The sequence below is a fragment of the Anomalospiza imberbis genome, chromosome 7 (assembly GCF_031753505.1).
Source record: "Anomalospiza imberbis isolate Cuckoo-Finch-1a 21T00152 chromosome 7, ASM3175350v1, whole genome shotgun sequence".
NCBI lineage: Eukaryota > Metazoa > Chordata > Aves > Passeriformes > Viduidae > Anomalospiza > Anomalospiza imberbis.
The window spans coordinates 24,142,182-24,161,723 of record NC_089687.1 but is presented as its reverse complement, the minus strand read 5'-3'; the positions used below and the strand labels follow the sequence as shown (position 1 = coordinate 24,161,723).

General features: G+C 35.6%; 1 protein-coding gene across 1 annotated transcript in view; it reads left to right on the top strand.

The window, feature by feature from the left end:
* Positions 1-19,542, top strand: part of CERKL (ceramide kinase like) — a 49,680-nt gene that overhangs the window by 15,237 nt on the left and 14,901 nt on the right. Inside the window, exons 2-4 of the mRNA XM_068196031.1 lie at positions 5,231-5,473; positions 12,955-13,086; positions 18,105-18,168. Coding sequence (XP_068052132.1) covers positions 5,231-5,473; positions 12,955-13,086; positions 18,105-18,168 — 439 coding nt within the window. The remainder of the gene's footprint in view (positions 1-5,230; positions 5,474-12,954; positions 13,087-18,104; positions 18,169-19,542) is intronic.

Sequence of the window (19,542 nt, the reverse complement as noted above, 5' to 3'; positions counted from 1 at the left end):
ATATAGTAAAATTGTTTAGAAACAAGTGAAATTATTCTGTTACGTAATGTAAGCCTCTATCCCATGACTGAGATTTGCATTGGAAAATTACTTGGGTTTTTTGGCTAGTATTGTGTTGAAAAATTGAAACCTGAAGTACAAATTTGTTTTGGAATTTTATTTTAAAATATATCCGTTATTCTTCATAAAAATATTCTTTTTAGAGGTAGCTGTCTGTGATAGTAGTTTAAAATAAGATGACTTCTTTAATCTAGAATAGTGAATAGCTCCTTGTCCAGTGAAACGTAACTGAATGTATCATTTTTGTTTTGTAAAGTGGAATTTTATTCTGAGACTTACAATTTATTTTTTAATGTGTAAGATGTCACTAGAGCTCTAAAGAATTAAGATAAGCCATTGTGCATCCTTTCCAGTTCTTACTGACTCTTGTTGATCTGTGTGATCTTTGGGGAGTTAGCAATTGGAAGTGAAAATCCACAGCAGATTGGCTCAGGCCATGTTGACTTCCTGCTGATGAAAGGAGACAGTCCCAGTTCTTCCCTCTTCCCTGCTGTGAATTTTCGTAGCACTTTGTAGCATCTCTAGTTTTGTAGGACTTGTGTTGAGCTGATTGTACTAAACAACATGTCAGAAGACTAAGCCAGGGGAAAAGTAAAGCGGGCAAGCTGTGTTACTTTAGGAGTTGATTTGACTCAGCTGGGTTCTGCCCAGAGCCAGACTTCAGGGAAAGGGCTGGACTGCACAGTCATGGCAGTGGAGTCGAGGGTAGGTGTCTGTATTGAGAGAGGGATTAGCAGGAAGGAATTGCATTTGCTTGGCAAAATACATCATTTCTCCCTAAGGTTTTCTAGAGAAGGAGAATGAAAATGGGTTGTATTCCTGTCAGATGTTTTTAAGCTCAGTTTTCTGCCCTGAAGGAATACAGCTGCTGCTGCAAGTGAATAGCTGCCATTAAAAGGTGAAGTGAGTAGCTGCACCCTGCTTTTTCTCTCCAGCTCTGCAGAAACTGAGATGCATCTCTTCAGTCTCTTGTAATACTTTCTGAGCTCCTTGCTGCTCCCAAGCAGGTCATTGCATACAGGCTGAGAAATGTATTTCTGGATTAGGGCCTTGCTTGTGTTAAACTTCTCCTGTAACACTTTTTTAAAGGACTAGACTAATGTAAAACTAATCTTCAAACAAAAACCAGCTCCTTCCCAACCTGGCCCTGGCTGTACCACCCTCTCCTCAGCTTACTGTTTAATGCTTTTGGCAAGCAGAAACTGGAATTTTGCTTTCTCTGCTTGCAGAAGAGAGTAAGAGGCATAGCATCAAATTTTGCCAGAAGTGTTGCATGACCTATCTTTTTGAAATAAGAAATCATTCAAAATTCATGTGTTTTGAAACAGCTTTTCTGTCTCATGTTTAGAGTCGTTAAATAAGTGCTAAATAGCCGTAAAAGCTTTACAGTTTTTCTTGGCTTTTCTTGCAAGAATAATTACATCTGCGTTTCTCACTGCCAGCCCTTCTTAATCAATAAGTAGCTGAAAACTGTAGAGGTTTTATGAATTAGCTGCATGCTCCTTTCTGTGCTTTGCTGATTTACAGTGAGGGAAAAATGGGCTTAGTAACTGATGGGCTAATAGGTGCTGGTTTATATGCAATAGACATTATTTTAAATATTCCTAAACACAGATTTATAGAAATACTGTCAAAAATAATTTAATTTTTAATTCTATTTATTTTATTTTTAGGTTTATATTAATATAGTTATATTTTATTGTAGGTCCCGAGTGGTTATTTTGAAAGTAGTGTTCACATGGTGTAGGATGGTCTGTAATAAATTTTATAATAAATGTTTTAAAATAAAACACTTCTTTAATACGTACTGATCAGTGTATTTTCTTTAGTATGGTCTTGGTGATTTTTTAAAATTTCTAATTATTTCTGTTAAGTCCCACTGCACTCAGCTATATCAGTCAACTGTTAAGGAACTAAACTTTGAGAATGTAGTGGGGCAGAGAGCCTAAAATGTGTAAAAGATTTATTTAATCCTTATAGTCAGGAGGGCTAGGTATCTTGCCAAAGGTCATAGGCAGCATTTGTGACAAAGGGAGTATAACACTCTTTGCTTTCTTTCCAATTCTTGAATTATAGTCACATTTCATGAGTGTTTTCTGGTATTTTCCATGTACTCCAGATATTTGTTATGGAAATCAAGTCCTTAAGTACCACATCTAGATGTTGGGCTTCTGTAGTAAGGTAACAGTCCAAAAAGTGGTTCCTTGTTGAAGTGTTGGTGTTTATACTTAAGTACCACATTTTCTTTAAAACTGTTCTATTTTTCAGTAGTACTGTTTTTTTTCTTTGTGTATATTTTCATCAATTTTGCTGTAAACATGAGGTAGTTAACACTCTTAACTAATTAAAATTTGGTTTACTATTTACAATTAAACTCTGTTTGAGTGTATTAGTTCCTCATCTTTTGATTTAGCTCAGTATGGTTGATTCAGGCATAAATTTTTGTTAAATAAGAGATTTGACTACCATAAATAGGAAAAAGGTAGGATAGTCGCATTGCTTGAAATTAGTGAGATGATAAATAGGGACATAAAACTTCCTAGAAATTCATCTATCCAGGCAGATTTTTCTTTTTTTCATGCTGTATTTGGAAAAAAAAAAAAGTGGACATGTGCAGAAACTGTGAGTACAATTAGCGTCAAGCAGATAAATCCAGCTCTAATCCTGTTTACGCTCTACATCAGACAGATGTGCTGAGATTGATTCAGACAAGCCCTTGGCTTATAGTAACTTTTTTTTTAAGTGCCATATATTCTGGTTTTGTTAGATCTTTGTTAAATGCTAAGTGCTGTTAGTTTTGCTCTTCCCTAACGCCTGTAACCTACTTTATGCAGGTTCCCTCTCTGCTTTCATGATGACAGGGCAGCCTGGTAGAAGAGATTATCTTTATTCCTTGTAATTAAATTGACTTTTTTTCAGAAGATACAACAATGGGAAGTGGGTACTGAATTAAATAAATAGCATGATATCTAATAGATGTACACTTAAATCTCTTGCAAGAACAGATGGTACCCAATATCTTTCTGAGTAATGTGAGAGGACAGTTAATGTCCTGAAACTGCTCGCGATAACCAATACGGTACTAACGAGCCAATATGGTTTTCAAAGTTTAAAAAGTGTGTAATACAGTATATACTTTATTGCAAAAGTAAGCTTGCTTGTTACCTCATTCTAGAAATAGTTTATAAATACAGCTCATGACTTAAATTTTCTTTATGTGGGTTGTTTTATAAAATTGTGCTGCATTTGTGATGGTCTTATTTTCAGTAAGTAGAGACAATGAAAATTATAGAATATGCCTGGGATTTTATGCATATTTCTGTACAATTTTAGGAAAAAAATGGGCTGTCCTAATCCTAATTCAGCATTTTCTCTAGAAAAACTTGAGGATGATGGTTTTTTACAATTCAGCATTCCTAAAGTTTATATCCTTTTCCAGGATGCATCTGGAAATGTATTCCTGTAAAACCAACAAAGTCAGATAGTGGTTTTGAAAGTCTAGTGCTGCCTAGTAAGAGTGTTTTATTTTAAATATAAGAAGTTTTGATATGCATCTGAGCAACATAAGAATTTGAATAAATACAGAGAAAGAGGAAGATGCACAAGCAAGTAAATAACTGGCTGAAATAGTCATGAAAAGAAAATGCAGACCTTACCTACCTTAAGACTAAATGTCATTTTATGAAAGCTAGTTGGAAATAAAAATGTTTTATCAGGCCTTCATTTTCTTTGAGTTGTGCAGGATAAATAGATTAATGTTTGTAACATATGTGGTGCATGCTTCTGTTTGTTGCAGGTAATTTGGTACAGAACAGGAAAAAATGAATTTGTTGAGAATTGTGAGGAGAAGTCACACTGACTTGAGCTTTAGCTGTGTTATCATGGCTGAGGAGAAGCCATCCAGGATTCCTGGATAGAGAAATAATCACTGCATAACCTTCTTCCAGAAATGATGTTAAGAAATGCCAGTATCAAACTGTTACAAGAATTGACAAAGTCATCTTTTTCCTGCCCAGAAAAAGTATATGACTTTCTGAAACCCTCAGCTTCATGAGGTGTAATGAGGTAGGGGGTGCTGTCCATCTTTCCCTGGGTGAGAATTAAAACAGGTTTTCCCAACACTCCAGTACAGCATGTATCAACTATTCATCAAACAGAATCTGCTACAGTTTTTGATATCGAGAAATCAGAGTTGTTGATAGATTTGGGGAAGTTTTCTGGTTTCTAGAATTTCTTGCCTTGGGCTGAAAATGGACCTTTATTGATGTGCTGTATCAGATCTGCTGTAATTATGAAGAAAGCAGGGAAAATTTTCTTTCTGTGTCCAAAGAATCTGATACCTACAGAAAGGCCGATATTTTTTCCTTCAGTTTGCGTATTTGACTTTGGTTTTGAGGAATCTGAATGCAGCTCAAGAGAGCAGAAAAAGGAGAAGCCTGTACCATAGTGCCTCAGTTGATGCATCTCCAAAAGGCACTTGGAAATGAAGTGGTAGCATCTGCAGCCACAGCATCCATGTAAATAACAGCCCCAACATAACAAAACCTTCCCTTAGCCTAACACAAATCTCCCCTGGGATGAGGATTTCAAACTGTCACAAGAACTTCTTTGAAACTGTTTTTCTTGTCTTCTAAACTGAATTCATAAATCAAAAATGAAAGCAAAAATGGGTAACACAGTTTTGGCTTATTTGTCTATTTTTTGCTTACCTGTTTTCTGACACACTTCTGCTGTAAACACAAAAGGTAATGGTTGTATCAAACAAAAAAATATAGTGAGCATATAGTCAGCTTGGGTCATAGCACCCTATGATTTACGAGTATGACTGCTATGATGGCTGTGATTTAGGTGAATAGAATAAAGAATTTGCTTTTTGAATGCAAATTCAAAAAAATTCTTTCTTAGAGTGTGAAATTTTATTAATTTTTTGAACACCAGAAAGCTGAGTAAATAACCTCTTTGAAATTGTTTTTTTATGTACCCAGCTGTACAAACAAGTTGGTAAAACAAAAGACCAGTGATTGAGGGAAATGATATGCTGTAAGTTTCAATGCAAGCGTGAACAGATGCAAGAAGTGAACCTAGAGATGAAGTCCTAACTATACTTTTAGTTGTTACTCCCAATCACAGTAGTAATGCTTTTCTTTTTGTTTTTTTTTTTCCCTTACAGGTGATTCAGGTTTGGCTTTACAGGCTCAGGAGGAGATTATTGAAATGAAAGATGTATTTTCAGTAAAAGTGAAACGTCGTCGTTTTGCAGGGCAGAAGAAAGGTGGTACTTTGTTGGGTATCACACTTTTTAAATGCTTGAATAAAGAAGAGAATAAGCTTACAGACTGTGCTATCCATTTAAATAACTTAAGTGAAGATCATTGTCAGTCATGGTTTAGACATCTGAAGGAAATTTTAAATGGTAAGCATTTAATTGAGGTTGATGTCATATTTATTTCTACTGGTAATACATGAGGCTGACTGAAGCTCAGGAACATCTTGCCTGTGGAAATTAAGACACAGATAGGAATCTTATTTCTGGCAAATATTTACTACTGAAGTTTTACATGGTCAAGTGTAAAATCTAGGAAAGTGACAATAATTGTCTAATATGTCTGTGAAAATGAAACAAATTGATGTTATTTTTGGAAGAGTTTTAGAAGCTACTGAAAATAAGTGGTTTTCTTTACTCTGAAGAGTCTTCTGGGAAATCTGCTTCTGAAAGAAATAACGTATTTAGTTGATATTTTCACTTGAAATTGCATCACACCTGATGGTACTACAGTAGTTGCACTTCTGGGAACTCTTCAGGAACCTTCTGGTGATGGTTTAGAAAATCCCACTTGAGACCTCCATATTCTTTAGGAGCCTAATGGGAGAGACTTTCCTCATCTTCATAAATTCACAGGTGACAGTGCTCTTAAGGTTCTGTAGTACTCTTGTTGCATTATTTGATACAAAACTTATTGACAATAGTGATGGGCTGCAATTCTTTACTTTAAAAGTATCTTTCTATGTTTGCCTAGGCTAATGCCAATTTCAGGATGCTTTGTTTAACCAATTGTAGGCTTGGTTGGTTGGAGTTTTTTTATTTTATGGAAACTCTACCAAAATTAAGAAAAAATATTCACCATATAGGGAAAAGAGCCTCACAGAAGTCCAAGCCTTTCACTGTAGTTTATATTTGAAAAGCACAGAATGTAGCACACTGTTGATTTAAATAACCAAAACGATATCCCTTCCCCAATACCAAACTCTGATTTAACTCCAAAAGGTGTCTCTGTTTACAGATTATAGCAAATGAGTTTGTTCATTACAGAAGAAAAGCAGTCTATCTTGTGACACACTATTAGAACTCCAGCTGAATTGTTAAGACTCAGCCAGATTATGGAATTCGAATCTTGTACATCTGTAGTGTTTGTAACAACACTTTGAATAAGAATTTATGGTGTGCTTGTACTAAAGTTTCACAAGCAGATATTAAAGAAACAACATAAGTTATTAATGGTGCATTCTTACATTGTTTGTTTACAGTATGCTTTGGATTTTCCCAATGAAGATGTGTATTAAAAAGTGCCTTTCCTTTTCCCCTTTTGAAAGACTTTATCATGAAGTATCTCAGTCTGCAGAAGTGCCAGGATTCCTGTAGATCTCCAGCTACCCATAAAGGCAAGGATATTTGCATAAGGAGCAAATGTCTGTTTTGTTCCTAGATTACTCTCCATCTATCAGGAGCAGTGATACCATATGGTCACAGAAAAAATAGCTGCAGTATCTCCAGCTCAGGTTGCCTTGACCTCGAGGTGCAGTCTCTGTTTTATAGCTTTGTAATTGGAAGCCACCTGAACCTGAAAAAAAAAAGTGTTCTGTGCAATGCTGTTTCTAGTTCTTGCTTCAGTCTTTCTCCAGAAGCTCAGACCTTGTACAGATGTTTTTTGGATCTCTGATCAGTACATTTTTTTTTCTCCTTGCCTTCTACTTCAGGAATAAACAGGACTCAGGGAAATAAATATAACCAAATGAAACCCTCATCATACCAGTTGCTAATGTCTATATTCTTCTAAGTCTGAACTAAAAGTATACAATGCAGCTGAGTTCTGTTGATTTCTCGGTGGCTGTTATTTCTGTGTGAAACAGTAAAGGATTTTCATAGTTTTTGCTGCAGTTTTTTTTTTTTAATAGTGCTGGAGTAATTTTTGTTAATGAACTCAAATTGGCTGCTTCTGGTTTTATCCTTCTGAAACAGTAAATATTACTTCCCTGCCCTCCCTCCTCCTTCAGTCTGTCTGATCACAAAGTAATTTTTCATTAACTGCTGCATTATTTATTTGAAGGATTTTTTCATTTTTTCTGGGATGGATCAAATTAAAAGCAGGTGATTTATTAAAGTAGGAAAAAATATATATATTTGGTCAATAATATTTAGACATTCTGACAAATGGGAATACATGTTACTGACAGGTGTGTTTTCTCTGCAGGTAAATGCAATTTATACTTATTTACCTTACTCTTTGACAAGTTTTTAGGTTTTTATGCATATACATTAATTAGGGAACAACAATAGCAAGTTTATTGGTGGTAATATGAGCCAAAGTTTATCTGGAGGTTTCTAATGAAGATTTTTTAAAAACTTTATTTTATAATATATTTTATATTTTATTTTATAAGTTTCATGTACACAGTTTCCTTTTTACACTGTGATCTGTGTCTGGCATGAATGCTTCATACATGGTTTTTCCCTGTTCATTTTTGTTATCTTCACAGTGAGTGTCCTCTGTTGCTTTCACTTTGTTCAGAGTACTTCAATTTAAAGTTTAACTGAGCTGTAATTTTTTATGAAGCCTGTTATCATGTGAGTGAGCACAAACAGATATAAATGTTTAGAATTTAGTTACAGTGACTGCTGTTATGGTTCTTTCTGTGTGTCTATGACAGGGTAACAAAATATATGTACCACCATCCTCCCATATTTAAGTAAGTTCTTATTTTCTGGCTGCTGTTGCTGCTGTTCCAGTGCATGCCAGCTAGATATGAAGAGCTTGCTCACTGATAGAGTGTTCCTGAAATCTGATCTGTACATCACATGTGTGTTAAAATGCTGTAAGATAACCACTGCCATCTTCATGCACCTCTGGAGCCTTGGCTCTTCGCTGGTTCCTGTAAGGCCCCAAAGGGCAGCTCAGACAGGGTCTAGTGTGCTGTTACCTCGTGTCAGCCCTGGTGCACACCCCACTCTGTGATTTCCATTTATACATCACATCTTTTTGTACAGGACTTACAGGCATAGCATGTGGGGACTCACTGTGTCAGTAGAATTCACTGTTTCATCTGAAATCCTCTGCACGTGCAAATACACAGTGGTTCTGAAAGGGTTGAAGCAGGCTCAAAAATGAGAGAAAATGTACAGTTGTCAATGCTCATCCATTTTTTTTTAACAAGATAAGACTTAGAGCTGATTTGAAACAGCTTTACTAAAAAACTTTGCAAACTAACAAAAGACAGTAAATGGGGTTAAGAATAAATGATAAGGTAGCAAAATAAGCACAAAGTGCATTTTATTTTTATCTACTGTTCTGTAGTATCTATCACACGGGGATTTGATATGAAACCCTGAAACTTCATGCATGAAGTTTTAATTAAACCATTAATGTTAAACATTAACTTAGCTTAGTTAATATTAACAGTGGTGTCTCCATAGTTACATCGACAACTCTGTCTCATATTGTTAGTTTTTCTCATGTATAATATTCCTAATGTTGTGTAAAGTATTTATAAATGTAGGTGGTAATGCCATGATTCCAGGCTCTTAACTTTTGTAACATAAACCCATTTTCCTAAGGCCGGGGCCTGAAAGCAGCACAGATGTATGTCTGAGCACAGCGTCTCTGCTGCCCTAGGAGCCTTTGTTTTCAGAACACCCTGATTGACCCACCACCCTTCATGGTTCACTGATTCACTTGATAGATCAAGTTTAAACTAGTGCATATTAGCACATTTGTTAGTACTAGGGGAACAGTTGGCCTTCCTGCTTTAGGCTGCTGGCTCGTTTCAAATGGAGCAGCCAGGGAAAACAATAACAGAATACCAGTTAGGGGAGCCCCAAAAGGCTGGCAGACTGGGATCAGTTGCACACAGTAGTCAATGACATTGATTCATTCATATAGATGTGTTTTAAAGACAATTAAAAGATTATTATTCAAAAACACTTTAAAGAGGCTTCACAATTATATTGTGTGAAAGTTTAATCTTTGGCTGTTACAGGATATGCTTTCATTAAACTCAGTTGTTTGGTGCGTTCTAACGTGTCCAGTGCACACCAGGAATGATAAAGTAATACATTTTGTCATGATCATCCTTTTATGTCAGTTGGCAATTATTTGGCACAAATAAAATCATTTCAATAATGTACCATTTCTGCTCAAATGCCTTGTTTGTGAAAAGTATTTCCATCAAGGAAATATTTTATCTCTCTAAAAAAGTAAATTGATATTCACAGTCATAAAGAGAATATTTTAATACTTTGGTCCTGTGAATTAATTTGGTTCTTGAAAATCTTGCTAGGATTTATGTATTTAGCCTGATATGCTTTTCAGCAATAGTCCAACAGACGTAATCATAAATACAGTTTCTGGTTTAGAATGGTTTAATGAATTAATTTTTCTTAAAAAATGAAATTCAACCATTTCCTCACAAATCTAGGACTTTTTCCCGCACCAACTGAAAAGTCTGTTTTATTTTGCCTCCATAGGATTTCTTTTGAAACTTTATATTGCCACCTAGGGTTAAATTTTTACATCTCATATGCAAAAACATTGAAGTGACATAGTGTGGTTTGCTTTTCTCCCTTCAGTTTTCTCCTGATGTCTCTTTTGCAGAACTGTAACTTGCACTGTCTGGGTAACAGAATTTTTGACACTTTATCTGTTTTTTCTACTTCTACAAACTGTACTTTCCTGTTCTTTCCCCCTGCTTTGTCCATTGTACTCTTATATTTGTATGTTTGGGGGTGTGTTTTTGGTTTGTTTTTTGTAACTTTAAAGGTGTACTCAGGTATCTATGACTGAAGTCCGTTTTTACAGATTTTTAGCTCTGGGTGTTGGTGGGAGGTTGAGTGTTAGGAGGACCAGCTGATCACAGTTTCTTGTAAATAAGGTAAGAAACATGACAGCACATTTATGGGTTTGGTTAAATCTTTTCTCTTTTGAAGCAGGAGTTCTTGTTCTTATAAGTTATCCATTTAATTTTGACTGATGCTTTAGGCAAATGATGAAGTCACAGAAATTTTTTTTTTGGTCTTAATATTTTTATAACTTCTAAAAGACTGCAACAATACCAGTTAGTAGATTTTAATTAAGACATTGTTATAATGTCTTTATGATAATTATTTATATGTATTAATAGTCTTTGGGAGCTCTTGTTTAGACTTCCTTGTTTGTGTTGTAAATCCTGTAAAAAGACAATTCACTGCAGTACATACCTGCAGTGCTTCTTTCTGTTTCCAGAGACTCAAGAAGATTTTAGGTTGGAATGGACCTCTGGAGATGATCTGGTCTGGCTTCCTGCTCGAGGCAGGTGAGCTTCTGATAAAGATCAGGTTGCTAAGAGCCATGTCCAGATAAGTTTTGAAAATCTCTAAGGATGGACAGTGTCATCTGTGGCTTAACTGCCCTCATTGTGAAGGATGTTTTTCTTTATTTCACACTGGAATATACCTTGTGCCACTTGTGTCCATTGCCTCTTTGTCCCTGCACCTGCAGGAAGCCTGGCTTAGTGTCCTGTGACTGCCACAGGAGATGCTCAAGGAAAGATTTCGGTGGAATTTGTCCTTGAGGCTGGCCAGGCCGGCTGCCGCGGAGTCCTGCCTGCGGCCTGCTCCGGCCCCTTGCTGTAGTGGCAGCTCTGTGCAGAGCTCTGTGTTGGACGTGCTGCACTTCATCTCTCTTGTGCTGGGAGGCCCGAAAGCGGGGGCAGTTCTTCAGCGTCAGGCTCAGGAGATGCTGAGAACAAGGCTGCAGTGATGTGCTTTGGACTGCCGGCTGTCCTGTTCCTGCAGCCCAGCGAGCCCCTGCCCTTCCGGGCTGTCCTGGCACTGTTCCCTCCTGTTGGCTCCGGTCCCTCGGGAGCTGCCGGTGCTCTCTGAGGCGCTCCCTGCCGGGGCTGCCGGTGCTCTCTGAGGCGCTGCCCGCTGGAGCTGCCGGTGCTCCCTGAGGTGCTCCCTGCCGGGGCTGCCGGTGCTCTCTGAGGCGCTGCCCGCTGGGCCCGGCCCCATGCCACACTCGGAAGGTTTTGCTGGCTCAGGTGCTGGGCTTTGGGTTTGTCTTATTGGACATGGTCAGCCTTTTCTCAGACCTTTCTTGTAGCTGATCAGGGTCCTCATGAACAACAGCCCTTCCCTCCATCACATCCACAGTCCTCACCAAGTTGCCTAATTTCTTTTTTCTCCTTTTTGAAAGAGATGCTTTTGAACATAGGTGCTTTCTCCTGCAGGCATTCAGGATTCCCCAGGATTAATTTGCTGTGCAATGACTTGGCACTTTGTGCAACATTTTGACATAAACATGGTTGTACATTTTTTTGGTGTATGATTTTGAGGTTATAGCAGCAAACTAATTCAATAATTTCCTTCAGTATCTTTAAGAACTCTTCTGAATTTTCTGACACAAACTGGATAAAGAGCTAGTTTTGTTTTCAGGATTCTTTGATGTGATAAAGTAAATGGAAAAATTATCTCTGTGACTTCTATAATTATGTTTTGATCTTAAGGAATCCTTTCCTCTTTAATGTTGAAATAGTGTTTAACTATAATTTCTTTGAGTAATTGTTCCTGTTCAGTAGTTGAGGTAGAGTAAGTGGAATGAGCTGCTGACACTCTGAGGGTACATGTGGCTGCAAAAATTGAAGTAATATTCTTCATGGGGCAGGAAGATGTGATTTCATTCTTGGCTCCCTTTGGAGTTGTGGACTACTACTAATTTTGTTCTTGATTGTTAAAAGCAGTACACTTGCTAGATAGTCTAGCTTTTATTTGGCTAAGAAAGTGATAGTCTATGCTGATACTGAAACAAAATTCAGAATTGTTAAAATCAAATATTTTAAATAAACACCAAAAGAAGAACAGTATTGCACACTACTGCTTGCTTCTTGTAGCAAAGCAGCCTCACTGAACCATGGCAATTGTAGGAATTCTAGGAAAGTGAATTTGAAAAGTAATGTTATTGTTTTAATATGAGTTATTTACTCTTCAACAAAATGCCATGTTTCAAATAATAAAATTACTTCATGGGATCAATGTGCAATACAAGGTTCAGCTTTGCATAGCAGTATTTCTCAGTGTTATTTCCTTGGAGTTTGTTACTCCAAAGGCCTAAATGAACAATAATTCTCATATTTCCAAATGGTACTGCCAATTTTCTATTTCATTACATTTTTAGACCTCCTTTACAACGAGAAAATTTCCTTTGGACTGTTTGATTTGCACTCTCAGAAAAGAAAAGTGTTGGATTGTTGCATCAGTTTTGTTGGGTGTTACTTTTGTATGCCAGCTGGGAGTGAGTCATTAAATTCCAACAAGGATACATTTTTGTATTTGGGTTTTTATCTTCTTTGGTACCCAAACTTCACACTCACCCTGGTCCTGAATTAGGGTTTAACTAGGCTGTGACATATGCATTTTTTTTTTCTGGTTCCTGCAACTGTTTATTAGCTGTATACACAAAATTAATCAATACTGTAATTTAAAGATCAGCACTGCACGTGCAAGAAGAAATTGAAACTTTTTTTAGACTGTAATTTACTTATCCTGTCAAAATATTGTAATGGTTCTGATTTAAAAAAAACCCAAACATTTAAGCTGTAAAAATAGTCGGGTTGTGTGTTATCTTGAATGTTTTGTTTTCTTTTTAGGTTTTCAAAACAGACCTAAATCCTTGAAAGTGTTTGTTAATCCAAGCAGCCACAAAAGAGAAGCCACTAACATTTATTATGAAAAAGTTGCACCTCTTTTTAAACTCGCTGGCATAAAAACTGATGTCACAGGTAAATTGCTTCAGAGGTATAATTTAATCCTGTGTGAAACTGACAGTTAAGCATGCGAGACAATTTGAATTTACTGCTTATCCTTATTGCCTTTGTCTACAAGTACTGCATTTTGAACTCTAGTTAATACAACACAATATATTTTTTTGTCAAAAATATATTTTTTATTTTGTCAAAATTCGTAATTCTCTTATTGATTCAGTATTTTTCACCTATAGCAATCAATACTTTTAATCTAGTCTTTTTTCCTATGTAACTGACTTGAAAAATTATCAGTCTCAGCTTAAACAAATTATAAGAGGTCTCATCTTTCAGTTGTTCCTTAAATTTCTCATGAAATGATGACTAGTTCAGGTTGCAGGCCAAAAATTATTTTGATAGAATCTGATTTAGCCATGAGAATATGTTAGTGCAATAATGATAGGTGAAAATTACCTTGCTAATTTTATTCCCTGTCCATGTATTTTTTTAACTACTTAGCCCACAATTTAAAGTAAAATCAATTGAAGATTAAAGACACATTAGAAGAAATGTGAAAAAGATTGTCTGTATTAGAATTCTGTAGCAATAATTTCTTAAATACCCTGAACTGAGAGGGAATGCCAGCAGCTTTGTATAAATTTTAATTCTCACAGACATGTTTTCCCACCTGGAGGGCACGGATCCTAGTGTGAACAGACTAATAATGCTGTCATAATAGAAATTGACTTAGCCTTGTTCAGTCACAATTTAAAAAAAGGTTTTAATACAAGTTGTGAATATAATTTGTAGAGGTTTCAAAAACATTTTTACTAGTGGAATAAAAACAGTTTTAAGTTTATTTTTTAATTATTTGTCTTTGAATTTTTAATAGGAAACTTCTGGGTTGAGCCAGAAAAAATTTTAATGGCCTATCCTTCAAATGAGGTTATTTTGGCAAAGTTGAAATACTCCTGTGCTTATTAGCTGCCTAACACTCCTCCTACAGGCAAAATAAGAAAACGACATTGCAGTTTTCAATGCTGGCAGAGAACTAAATAATTAAGAATTATGTTTTTTTTAAAAAATAGAGGGTGGTGGTGGGTGCTGAGTAAAAGTCCTGTCCACTGGTACCCTATTCTAATAAAACCAAGTGCTTTATTTCAAGTAAATTGAACAGGGTTTTTTCCTCCCATAATTGTTTTGGATTTTGTGAAGTTGAAGTGTGCATCTTGCTGTTCCTGCTGTTTTGGAACATGGCCAATATTTACAAAACTGGTGGTGTACAAAGGTGTATTAGGTACTGAAATTGTGAAGGTTTTTGTACAGTTTTTGCACTGAAGATAGTTTACATTTATACTTTTCCACATGCATATCTATAAAATTCATTGAATGCCAAGTTAAAATTTGTGGAGCACAAAAATTTTATAGCAAATTTGAACCACTGAAGTGGCTTCTAGTGCATATAAAATAAAAAATTTGCAGATTACTAAAAACACTTCAGAACATTAAAGATTGACAGTGTAGTTCTGGAAGACAGAGCTCTACTCAGCCAGTCTTGTACATTGGTAGCTGTTGCTTCCTCTCTGATTAGGCTTTCCAGATCTTATTCTTCATTATAGCTTCTCTTGGAATAAACTTCTTATGTATTTAGAAATATTTCCTCCTACCCAAGGACATATGGCAATCTAAAGACATGTATTTAAATAAGTGAGTGCTGAAGTAACATTTACTTTTATCTAATTATTTCTAAATTTTGTAGAATTTTCTTGTTTTTTTCACCCCCAAATGGCTTTGTGTGCTACACTTTAATAATTTCAGTAAAAATAACCAAAGGTATTATGGAATGGATTGTGTTTTGCTGGTTTTTGGGTTATTTTTGTCACATGCAGTAAGCAAATCTTTTTGAAGTAAGCAAAAAAGTGCTTAGAGCTCTAAAAAGTGTGAATTAGCAAATTTAAACTGAAGCAGTACTTTTAACTGTGGCTAAGGTGAAAAAAATAGTTAAAATCTGGCCTCTTTTAAGAATTGGGCAATTTTTTAAGCTGCAGCTGGGATGGGGCTCCTAGGATAAGAACAGTGACTCTTCCAAAAATTGAGTTCTACGAAGTCTCAGTCCACTGTTGAGATGCCTGCAAGTACTGGCAAATTGTGATAATTGGAGCTAGTATTTTAGAAATACATTAGTATCTTGCAAAATCTTACACATATTTAAATAAAAATAAATAAAGAAATAAAAATAAATAAAGGAAACCCTGATAGAATCCTGTCTTGGATTCTGAATCACTTCTCTTCCTAGTTTTGACTTTTTTGCTTCCATTTATGCACACTTACAACCTGGACTTTTAGGCAAAAAAAAAAAAAAAAAAAAAACCAAAAAAACAACCTTCCCAAACACCTATTTTTATGGCAGAACCACAAAAGAAAGGAATGTTTGAGAGTTGGATGAATTGCATTGGTTTTAACTTACCATATGGTAAATACCAACAGATAACTGGTGTTGATGCTGGATGAGAAAAGCTCTTATCAGTAATAGTTAATCCCATTGATTTTAGTCTGGGACAGGAGTGCTAGTATGTTTAGGTGTCACATGAAAGCATTCCCTGTTTCGAAGTGTTGAACTAATTTTATATTTCTTTTTCTATGTGTAGAGGCCAAGCCCTTGGTTCTTGTTTGCTGTGTGAAGGGGGTGTTAAAGTATTTTTGGAGTATGTGTGATTCTGTTCAAATGAGGCGCACCTTTGGTGTCCTTCCTTCAGAAGGATGTTATCTGACACTTAAGAAAAAAAAAATATTGAAAAATAAAATCTTGCTAAATTATGCATTAGAAATGGTCAAAAAAATTAAGTAATATTCTTATGATAATGATTTTGACAAATATGAGATCTGGATCCTTCTCAAACAATGAAAGAAGCTTTCTTCCTCTTACCAAAATACATTGACTAGGTGTTTTGTTTGTTTGTTTTCCCCCCAAATTGGAACAGTGCCAAATATTCAAACACTTACTTTTTTTTTCCAGCTATCAGAATGATTTATCCATGCCCTTCTGGAGGTTGTCAAGCCTGCAGAAAACTTTCTAGACATGGTCTTTTTATGTCCATGTTGGATTTTTCTAGGTTCTTTTTCTACCTGAATTCTTTGTATGTTCTCACAAAGTTTTTCCTGAAAACCTCATTTTTTTCACTGCCTTTTTGTCATGATGTGTCAAATAGATCCTCTGTCATTCTGCCATCAAATTTTAAATTTCTTGTAGTTCCCCAATCTTAAGCCTTGGGCAGTTCTTCTACATAATTTCCAACTTAAGCTATTAGATGGAAAGAGGACGGATTTGCTCTCAATCTGGCTAACATTAATCATTTTTACTGCCTTTATTGATTTCTCTGTAGACATGAGCCCTCTTTATTTTCATGTCCTTGTTCTTTGAGTGAATTAATTCTGTAACAGTAAGCATAACTTACATTACATTAGGAAAGCACTGAGCATGTTTTCTGTTGCAAAATAAATCTTATTTACTGTTCCATTTTAATTAGACTGTACTCATAACTTTCTAAATGTCATCATGTTCATTTAAAAAGGCATGTAACCTGGTAACCAAGTCTATTTTCATGGGAAGAGTTTCTTTCACAGCTAAGCAATGGTAAGATATTTGAACCTTTCTGCATTTTTGCATGATGCACACTTTTATTGGTCACTTTTCACACAGCCTACAGATAGTGATAAAAGCATTGTTCCCATTGGCAATGCAAGGCTGAATATGGTAGTCTATATAATGTGTTTTGATATTCCAGAGAGGCCCTGCATGGAAGTAAATTCTGTAAATAATTCCCGAAAGTTATTACAGTGATAGGTGTTTCTGCAGCAAAATGATAAATCTCTGCCTTCCATATAATCAAAACAACTCTAGTTTTTCAATTAAGAATTTTCAAACACCAACCATTAGAACGTTGCTGGTCCTGAATAGGGGATTTTGATGTTCTAGACAATATAAAAAAAATAATGTGAAGTATAAAAATGGTATCACTTTTGTTTTGATTTTGTTTTCCTTCTTATTTTTTAGGAGAAAAGATATATACACTCACTATGTCCACACACATACTTGTGTGTTTCTTTAAAGAGGAAGTGATAGGGATGTTTTCAGTTCTTGTAAGCAGCCTTTGAATAGCCTGTAGAAATAGTATTGGAACAGGTACAGCTATGGAATGATTGTTTTAGACATAAAGACTAATAATTTTAGCACTGTTTAGGAACACTGGAGAAAAGCCTTGAACTATGTGAACACCAGGGACAGACAAGCATGAAAGATTAATGTAATTTTGCATATAATGATGCACATTCTTACACAAAAAATCCATCTGCAAGTGTCATGTCAGTCAGCAAAAATCTTTGATGGGTGGCTGCAGCTGGGCTGTCTCTTCTGGCAAAGCTGCCCTAGAAAATGCTAAATGTAGTTAGGATGCTTCGTGCCATCTGTAGTATGCCAGTTTATCCTGTCTTCACTGGCATTTACAGTACTATATAGGGTATCAGCAAACACAGAGACATCAATGTGGAGTGACAGATTCATTTCCTCCAGAGGCTATGAACTCTGGTGTATACTTGTGCCACCTTCCTCTGTGTGTTATATGCTGTTGTCACTGGTATTTGGCTTGATTTCATACTTCTGTGTTTAACTCCTCTTATTTTTGATTTAGTAATTTGCATATCCTAACACAAAGGCAATTAACTTTGATTGATCCTGAAGTAATTCAGTCTTAACTGAGGATATGCTTATTTTCCTGAAGTTTACCAACTGTGTCAGTCCTAGAACTTGCATTTTGATGTGACAAACATCTACTTGAATTATCTGAATTTAAATGCATTAAATAGCCATATATCAGTTAGCAGCTAAAATTAAATGTTTGGCCTTTCAGCTAGGATGACTGTAAAATATAACTTCTCATACTTTTAATGCATTAATGACTTAAAAAATAATCTGAATTGAATTATTCTGTTTTCCTTATGTTGGATGGAGAGAATAGTTTAAAATTATCTAATCTGCTGCTAATTGATGTTTTCCACAGTAACTGAATATGAAGGACATGCTCTCTCAGTGCTTAAAGAATGTGATCTACAGGCATTTGATGGGTAAGTTGGTTAGTGGCTATGGAGGTTAGTAAACCTCATCATGTTATTTTTTATTTGTATTCCAATCAAAATTATGTTAGAGAGTATTTAATGAGTTACCCTGTTTCTCATATATATGGAACCTGAGAAATTCAGTTCTCATTAAATACTTTGGTATTTATTAGTTACTTACAATAGAAATGTATCTTGGATTCATAAATAATGGCAAATAAACATAACACTCTCTGAAATACGCTTTATGAGGGATTCTGTCTCTGTATTTGTAAGAATACAACGATAAAGAAGAAAACGCTTGGATTGTATCTTCTTTCACAAATATCTTCTACACTGAGTCATATTTGAATTGTTTCATCTTTAGTCTTTGGGTAGACACTTAGAACTTCCCTTGTAAGGCTTTCTCCAGTAGCCAGATCCAAGCTGGAAGAATAGAACCCTTTTGAAAGATCATAGGCATGTGTCTTACATACTCTACCTTTTTTGCTATCCAATTTTTTTAGAGACACAAAAATGTAGAAATGGCAAGACAACATGTTTTTTTTATTCATTGCACTATTTAAACAAGATAACAACATGCCATTTCTGGGCTTGATTTTCTCTCTAGGAGAGTTATGGTTCCTTCCATGTTAACAGAATATGAAGTAAACTGAAGCTTATGATTTGCAGTAATAAACTGGAAGTTTATATCAGTGTTTTCTGAAAGTGACACTCCTATGTGTTAATTCTTTGTCAAAGCTGTTTGTTTGTTTTGTAATTTCTCTGATTTCCCTAGTCACTATTCTATTTTGAAAGACCACAGGCAGATGTCTTAGACACTACATTTTTTGCTATCCACTTTTTTTTAGGGACACTGAAAATTGAGGCACTTTGTCACTTTGGCATTTTACCCCTGACTTGTGGCTGAGCTTTGGTGACAAATAAACTGCATTTGTGATGCTGCTATCTCAGCTGGGTTTTCCTATCTGTACAGAGACAGAAATAGACAATGCCCATGCATATATTTCTTCCCTAGTCAGGAGCCTAAAGTATCAAGGATATTTAGAGTAGGCTGGGTTAATCAGTCCTTAGTGAATACTTGATTAAGAAAGTTGCATCTGATGGTTAAATAGATGTTTCTTTTTCTCAGAAGGATGTTTCTTTCTCTCTTTCTTCTTCAAAGTCTAAGTAAAATTTGTTTGCTCAAGACTTTCTACTCCTTATGCATAGCAAGCTCTCGCTGATTAGCATTGGAATCCCAGGTGCCTGATGGTATCTCTGTTTCCAGCCAAAAAGGCAACTCTTGATGATTAATGCTAAAATAGTAAAATACAAATTAGCAGCATTTTCGTGTTATTCCTTGGACTCTATCTACACAGCACTCCAAAATCAGAGGAAAAT